An 8,106-nucleotide genomic window follows, 5' to 3' on the forward strand; every position below is an offset into this window, starting at 1 on the left:
GTCATTGAGGCAAGCAGCCTGGATTGACCGGGAGGAAACCATCCCGGTGGTTGAGGCAAGCAGCCTCAATCAACTGGGAGGAAAACCTCCCGTTTGTCTCAATCAACCGGGAGGAAAACCTCCCGGTTGTTGAGGCGAGTGGTCTTGATCAACCAGAAGGAAATCCTCCCATTTGTTGAGGCAAGCACCCTCCGTTGACCAGGAGGGATGATTGAGTCAATGTCGAGCAATCTGTCCCAGTCTTTGAGGTCAGAAAGCCTCGATTGACCGGGAGAGATCCCCCCAGGTCATTGCTGGGGAGTCCATCTCAACAACTCCCAATTGCGCATCCGCATTGGGAAATCAACTCCCAAAACATCCGCAACCCAGGATTTGGTCAGCGCAACCATTTGCGGCCGTCCTGCAAACAGTCGCGCGGACGTCAACCAACTTTGGGAGTCGTTTTCCTAGGGCTTGGGAGTTGTTTTTCCAAGCCCCATTGTAAGGGCCTGTACCATCACCAGGAAAATAAAATAGTCAGATGATGACAAGTGACATCACACCAGCTCCAGCCAGCTACCCACCATCTATCCAATATCTATCCACTATCTTCCCCAATCTCCCAACCATCTCCTCAACTTCCAAAATTTACCAAGGAGGTCCTGTTCAGTTTTTGATGAGCCCAACTAATCCTCAGTTCTGTCCAGCTGATACTCAGCTTTGGTACCCAGCTCATACTCAGCTTTTTTTCCCAGCTCATACTCAGCTTTTTCACGCAGCTCACTCTCAAAATTGGAATAAAGACTTTTGACCAGTCCTTGCCTAGGTGATGCTCAGCTTTTTACTAGTCCTGGCGCAGCTGATGCTCAGCTTTGTACCAGCTCTTGCTCAGCCTTTTCCTAGTCCTGTCCCAGCTGATTCTTAGCTTTTACCCAGCCCTGAGCCAGCTGGCCAGCTGATGCTCAGCTTGATGAGTATCAGCTGAGCAAGGCCAGGGAAAAAGATGGGAATCAGCTTGGACAGGACCAGAGCTTAAAATCAGCTAGGATAAGGCCAAACCTGAGCATCAGCTGAGCCACAGCCAAGGCTGAGCATCAGCTGTTCCAGGGCCAAAGATGATCATCAGGTGGCCAGTGCCAAAGCTGAGCATCAGCTGGGCCAGGGCAAAAACTGAGCATCAGCTGAGCATCAGCTGAGCATCAGCTGGGCCAGGGCCAAAGACAAGCATCATCTGGTTTTTTCACATTGAGTGTTTTGATCCTGACACCTGACATGTGAACCCTAGATGTGCTGGTAGAAAGGAGCAGCATTGGAGCAGTGTTGGAGCTGAAAGCAAGCTGCATCATGTCACTTGCCATCAAGTGACTACTTTTTTTTCCTGGTGCATGGGCCACAATTTTGAAAAATTTCAACTTTTTTTGCCCTGTACACAAAAATTGAAAACTAGCGGAGGGTTCAAATGTGGAAATTCTTCACATTTGGGCTCAAGCCTACATTTTGGCCAGGCTCAGTTTTTGTCCCAAGAAATTTTGAGGCAAATAAATTTGGAAAATTTCAATTTTCATGCCCTATGGTACAGGCCCTAAATGTCTTTTTGACATTTTGTCGGGCCGTCCCAGGAACCCAGGCATCCTGTCAACAATTGGGTCCCTCATTTGGACGCTTGGACAAGCTGTCCCCACCACCCAAGCATCCCATTAACTGTATGGTTTCACGGCATGACCTATGGATGCCGGTGAAAGCGTTGGGAGAACCCAGGTATCCGGATGATGGGTTTGGGCGCTCGTCCGCTCAACGCCAATTCTTTTGTCAGGTGGATTTTGACGTCCTAGAAACCCCACATAACGCAACCATTGGGGTCGACAAGGACGTCAGTAGGAGCAACCCGTCAAAAAGCTGTTCTATGACCAACTGGACAGCCATAACGTCCCGTGGCGGTCCTAGCGGTTGCCAGGACGCGTGATTCCTGCGGCAGTTTTGGCAACGTCCCGGGATCTCTTGATCGCTCCTGTGTGGTATGTATCAGGCTGGTGCCCTCGGGCTTGCGGGCCTGACCGGCATTGTCCCAAAGTCGCAGCAGACCCGCCGGCCCGAACCCGCCCGAAAGCCATCGAGCTTATGTCGATCGACCCAGGGCCAGATGCTGATGATCAATCTGACCCTCCGGCAACTGACTTCTTCCAACAATTCGACTTGGCAACACTCGAAATGACGTCCATTCCATCCTACAAGGTTGAATTAGATTTTGCTGTAGAACTTGCACACAAGGCCGGCGAAATCATGCTTCGAGCATCAAAGGATCGCGCCGGAGGAAGGGGTGGCACGGTCAATGACAAGAAAAATCGAATCGATCTGGTCACGGAGACAGATCAAATGGTCGAAAAGATGGTCTCCGAATTACTTCGCGAAAAATTCCCTGATCACAAGTTTGTCGTGCCTACCTTTTCTGCCCAAATTTTAACAGTACCTGACTTGCCTTATCTTTCGATGTCTCATGTCAGGTTTATCGGCGAAGAAACCTTTGCTGCGGATGCTAAGGCAGAGCTAACAGTATGATTTCATGTTTTCTCGAAAAATAACTCTCTATTTAAATCCTAATCCCAAGCACATCTACTTTACCGCAGAATGCCCCGACGTGGATATGTGATCCCGTGGACGGTAACTCCCGCCCGATCTGATCTATAGAATCCAGGACAATTGCATTAACAAATGTTTTTCGCTTCACATTTAGGCACAACAAATTTTGTTCACGGTTTCCCATCCGTATGTATCAGCATTGGCTGGGTTGTCAACAAGATTCCAACTTTGGGGTGAGTTCTTCTCCCTCCTTAGCGCGCGGCGTATAGTTTCCGAGAGCCGGTGTGCCATTAAAATATGTTGGCTTTACTAATCACTCATTGGATTTCCAGAGTGATCTATAACCCATTCCTGTCGCAGCTTTATACCGCTGTTCGTGGGCACGGTGCCTTCTTCAATCAAGAAACGCGATTGCCTTTATCATATCCGGATTACCTGCCATTGGCAAAACTTTCGGATGCGCTAGTAGGGGTGGAGTGGGGTTCTGATCGCAGCAAATCAACTCTGGAAAAGAAAACGAACACTTTTGTTAAGCTTGCTGGTGATCCTAAAGATGTACCCGGAGGCGTGATGTGCCACTCTTTAAGATCGATGGGGTGCGTTTTTGGACACGATGGTTTTGAGAGCACTTCGGTCGTTTCGATTTAAATCTGACCGCTTGATATCTATTACTTCCCACCAGGTCCGCTGCTCTCAACTATGCCTCAGTTGCTTCAGGGAGCTTAGATTTGTACTGGGAGATTGGATGTTGGGCTTGGGACGGTAAGACACATCAAAAAATTGCGAGCACAAGCACATGGCAACAGTTTGTCAATTCTCACCTGGCTGCTCGCTTTCTAGTTTGCGCTGGAACGGTAATTGCGCGTGAGGCGGGCTGCAAATGTTACGGGAAAGGTGGAAAACCGTTCGACGCCGACGGTTCGGGCCAAGACCTGATGGGTCATCATTTCTTTGTGATCAGAGGAATTGCAGACCATGACGGTGTCCCCGGATCAGAGATTCAAGATCGACTCGCAAAGCAGTTCTTTGATGACATTGCGGAGGAATGGGAGGCATGATTTATTACTGCCACGTTAATGGAAGGGGTTTGTGAATCAAAAGATTTGACACAACAAATAATTTATTTCTGTAGTTTGATGTAATCTTATAACTACAAAAAGTGGCTAATAAAAAAACCAGAAGCTGAATTGAAATTGGCCCAAGAGCGGTATTAAGCTCGGCTCTGGGCAGGTCTCAGCCAGAGAAGGGATTTCGTTAGGCTCGGTCGTGGGCCTGGTGATCAACAGTGCCAATTGAATTAAGAGTAAGCAAGACTGATCGACTTGGTCAGAGTTGTCCCTTGGCCATATGTTGCAATATTGGTATTGATTATGAGGGTTGGAAAAACAATTCTCATTAAAGTTTGTTCACATTGACAGAAACATTTCTCAATCATCTCCCTGACGCCCACCCGGGCCCCTTATTTGGGCTACTACGACTTGGAGTCGGCCAAATTCAAGACATTTGGGAGTTGTGTGCCCTTTTTTCAGTTTTTTTTAAAACCATTTTTTTGAATTTGTAACTTTTTTATCCCATGTACTAGATACATGAAAATTTAAGGAAAAAGATGAATTTGCATAATATGGTTCCCCTCACTGCAAGAAAAGGGCACAACTGCAAGCAGTTGACATGCGCAAACTCTGAGGAAGCTTGGACGGGTAGGGCCGGGTGCTACTCGGACAACTCTCAAAAAAAAAAATTGGTCAACGACTCCCAAAAATCCCGTACCCCAAAAAGGGGCCTTGGTCAACGTTGGGAAGCTGGTTGAGAAACAGTCCCAGCGACGTAAACACCATTTGGGAGATGTTTTCCCAACTTTTGTGAGCTGTTTTTCCAAGCCTCTATTTATTATTTCTTTTCGCAATCCCTGCGAAACATTGGACAGAGTTTGGCCAGGTGTGGCGTAACATCTGGGGGGCTGCCAACATTAAGACTGGAGATTTGGAAAGTGATATCATAGGTGGTGGCCCAGGAACAGATAGAAGCTACGGATGGTCAAGCAAATGCTATTGTCTACCCTGAGGCGGAAGGATAAACAAAAAAAATGTAAATTTGACAAGCATGCAAGAAAAAAAGGGGGGAACAAGAATAAAGAGTACAAAATTGATGAATGTATTTGGCATGAAATATCTGATTGCACTTATTCAAAGACAAAGGAAAAGTGTATGAATTTCATAACTATGCGTAAATCAAAAGTAATTTAAGGTCTGGGTTAAATTTGACTTTATTATGGCTCTGTTCTTTCACCTGAGGGTAATCTTTTTCTTTTTCTGTCTTCATGCTCTAAGTATTGTGGCAGATGGTTAGGGTTCCGAAAATCAGCATTTAAAGGTTGTTCGTATCATCAATGAGACAATTTGATAGACTTACAAAGGGGATGTGAGTATGGTTATTAAACGGAGCTGAAGGACTTGGCAGCAAGTTTCTGAGACCGCCTCTGACCAACCGCTTCCTTCAATCTGTCCAGGGCTTTTCGAGTTGATTCCCAATCCAAACAAGCTGTCGTTCGTTGAAAATTGATGATGTTGGAAGGGAATCACACAAGCTGTGAGCACCCGGCGGTCGAATATTATTCGGATCAACTATAAAAGAGATCACAGACCATCGGTGATAGACTTTCCGTAAGTCAACTTGCTGGGACCAAGGGCCTCCAGACTTTGTTTACCTGTGGTAAAACAATTGAGTCGAGTTTGCGTCAACACTCTGACTGTGGAATATGAACAAATACAACAAGGACATCAAACCTTCAACCAAGTTCGATTCAATCATGACACCCATGATGAAATCTTGAGTTTCGGGATTTTCAAGTTGATTGGCCAGGTCCTCAGCAACAACCAATTGTCTTTCATGTTTCTTTTCAGAATTTCCGTGAGAACAATCGACCATGACGAGTGGTTTCAGTCCGGCTTTGGACAGATCTTGGACACATTGTTTGATGTGACTCGATGAGAAATTTGGGCCGCTGTTTGATCCTCGTAATATCACATGGCATGCATCGTTGCCCTGTGAAGAAAACAAAACAACTATTTCAGTCTGCCTATTTTTTCTACATTATTTTTCAAAAAACCGCTTTCGAGAATGAAGTAAGATATTTAATTCTTACATTCGTTTCGACTATAGCGGATATTCCCTGCTTGGTGACAGATAGGAAGACATGCCCGGACTTGGCAGCCCGGATGGCATCGATAGCGATTCCAACACTGCCATTCGTTCCATTCTTAAACCCAACCGGTGTGGAGAGTCCGGAGGCTGGAAGCAATCGGGGGGGGGGGGGGGGATTAGGGAACTGAAAAATATTTTTCATCATGCTTCAGAGGAGTCTTACCTAGTTCTCTGTGACATTGAGATTCTGTTGTTCGAGCACCGATGGCCCCCCACGAAACCGTGTCAGCGATGTATTGTGGAGAGATCTGGTCGAGAAATTCAACGGCGACAGGAACGCCCAATTCGGCCTATGAATTACAAACGATGTGTTTGTGGCACAATAAAAATGCCATAGAGAAAGTGGGAGGTTAGGAGAATGCGCGTTATCAAGGAATCAGGATAGTTGGACACGTACACATTCAAGTAAGAATCCTCTGGCAATCCTGAGACCCTTGTTGATCTGGAAGGAGCCATCGAGGGACGGATCTATTTGACAAAGACAAAAGATCAGTCCATACTTATCTTTTTCCTGGAGAAGAGAAATGGATAATGGACATGGCTACCATTGATCAACCCCTTCCACCCGACAGAAGTGCGTGGTTTCTCGAAGTAGGCGCTGCGAGAGGCCTATACTGTCAGCAAAATATCAACGAAGATGCTTGAATGCGGAAGTGGCGAGGATAAGTTTGGACCAACCGCATGAGGATGTGTAAATGGTCTTTCGCCCCGTCTGCGTAGGCTTTGAGTAATTTAGCTAAGCAAAAAAAGGAAGAGTGAGGTCGAGGGTTGGCTAAGCATTTGCAGATATATATTTAGAGAATTGCATACCATATTCTAATCCGGCTTCTGTGTCATGAATGGAGCAGGGTCCGACGATAACGAGTAATCGATCGTCCTGTCCCTTGACGATAGCATCAGCCCCGAGTCTTCCGGCAGTGATAGTATTGATGGCGGTTTGAGTGACCGGGTAATCCTCCATGAGGATCTGAAGGTGGGGACGACCACGCGAGCATCAGCTGAAGCCAGTTGATAATCACAGAGATGATGTTCAACTGGCCTGTGGAGGGATCAATGGTCTGACATTTTTCACCCGGAGGTCATCAAGTACGTTGACGACAGACGAACCGGAGTGAGATCGGGAGTGAGTGAGTGTTGGCTTGAGCATGCTGTCAGTCGAGTTGGTTCTGATTAGCAGCGAGTGTCGGTTGTTGACCACTCCACCCTACTCCACCTCAGAAAAAAAACCTGGCTGTATGCATCCCGCCATGCATTATCCCACGTCGTCTGTTACAATTTATTCATACATTCGTCCCGTATGGTTTTAATTGAGCCTTGGCCTGCCTTGGCAGACTCCCTGCTCGTCGATTGCCTCCAGGAGCCTCCAGCTACCCCCAGCTGCCTCCAGTCCAGGCATCGAGCACGGGAGCATTTTAAGGATTAGATCCGGGAGGTCTGGTCGGGTACCGGGTATGCCGACATGAGATCCGGTGTACCCGGTACCCGATGTCGGGTACACCGGGTCTTCTCAGGTCTTCTCATCATAAAGTATTAAAGTCGGGCTGCATTGAATTTGTCTAAACAATCGGGTACACGGCGTAACTTGGCAACGTAGCGGCTTCGAAGCGAACACCTGACAAACTCGAGGACCCCGCAAACTCAGACCTTGAGCTGTTGACCCCCACACCCAATGAAACACCAAACAGGGCGATTAAGAAGAGCTGGGTCTGGCAGTATTTCAAAATGGTAACAGTCAAAAATGTCACTTACAATGTCTGCCAGGTAAACTCTAATCTTGAAGGTACCGGCATCTGCAACTCAAAACTAGCAGTTGACAAAAAATGCTCAACAAAAAGTATGGTGAATCACTTGGATTGCAAACATCAGATATATGAAGAAAAGGCAAGTACTGGTGCGATCAGCAAATTCTTGCACAAGGAGAAGCTACTCAATCACAAATCCTTGACCTTGGCGGTGACTCACTTTTTTGTCACCTGCAACATTTCTTTCTACACCGTCGAGGATGAAAACTTTCACCGCTTCCTTCGTCTCTGCAACCCAACCCTTGAGAAGCTTCTCTGCTGCAAAGACACTATCTCGGATTGTGTTCAAAAAACCTTTTGGGAAGGAAAGAACGTGCTCCGTGAGCAGCTTCAACAACTCAAATCAAAAATAAGCCTGACTTGCAACACTTGGACTTCCCCAAGCAACTGCTCAGTACTTGGAGTTACAGCACACTGGATCAATGCCAAATTCTCTCTACGTTCAATCATCCTGGGTGCCCAACTTGTGGAGGGAAGTCACACGGGAGTCTCACTTGGAGATCATTTAGGCAATGTGCTCCAAGATTTTGACATTGGTGACAAATTT

The 8,106-nt window shown here is 46.8% G+C and overlaps 2 protein-coding genes across 2 annotated transcripts; one reads left to right on the plus strand and one right to left on the minus strand.

The window, feature by feature from the left end:
- Positions 1-1,996: 1,996 nt before the first annotated feature.
- PtA15_7A29 (uncharacterized protein) lies at positions 1,997-3,614 on the plus strand (the record flags this gene model as incomplete). The annotated part of the gene is made up of 8 exons (XM_053170892.1): positions 1,997-2,009; positions 2,057-2,405; positions 2,481-2,529; positions 2,604-2,637; positions 2,711-2,789; positions 2,889-3,152; positions 3,239-3,318; positions 3,397-3,614. 8 exons carry the CDS (start codon positions 1,997-1,999, stop codon positions 3,612-3,614), a joined length of 1,086 nt encoding a protein of 361 aa, XP_053021858.1.
- A 1,373-nt stretch (positions 3,615-4,987) lies between these two features.
- PtA15_7A30 (uncharacterized protein) lies at positions 4,988-6,904 on the minus strand (the record flags this gene model as incomplete). The annotated part of the gene is made up of 10 exons (XM_053170904.1): positions 4,988-5,094; positions 5,198-5,260; positions 5,340-5,598; positions 5,699-5,844; positions 5,921-6,047; positions 6,155-6,225; positions 6,303-6,355; positions 6,436-6,493; positions 6,568-6,724; positions 6,821-6,904. The coding sequence occupies 10 exons, from the start codon at positions 6,902-6,904 to the stop codon at positions 4,988-4,990; spliced, it is 1,125 nt and encodes a 374-aa protein (XP_053021859.1).
- Positions 6,905-8,106: the final 1,202 nt, after the last annotated feature.

This window comes from Puccinia triticina, chromosome 7A (assembly GCF_026914185.1).
Source record: "Puccinia triticina chromosome 7A, complete sequence".
Lineage (NCBI taxonomy): Eukaryota > Fungi > Basidiomycota > Pucciniomycetes > Pucciniales > Pucciniaceae > Puccinia > Puccinia triticina.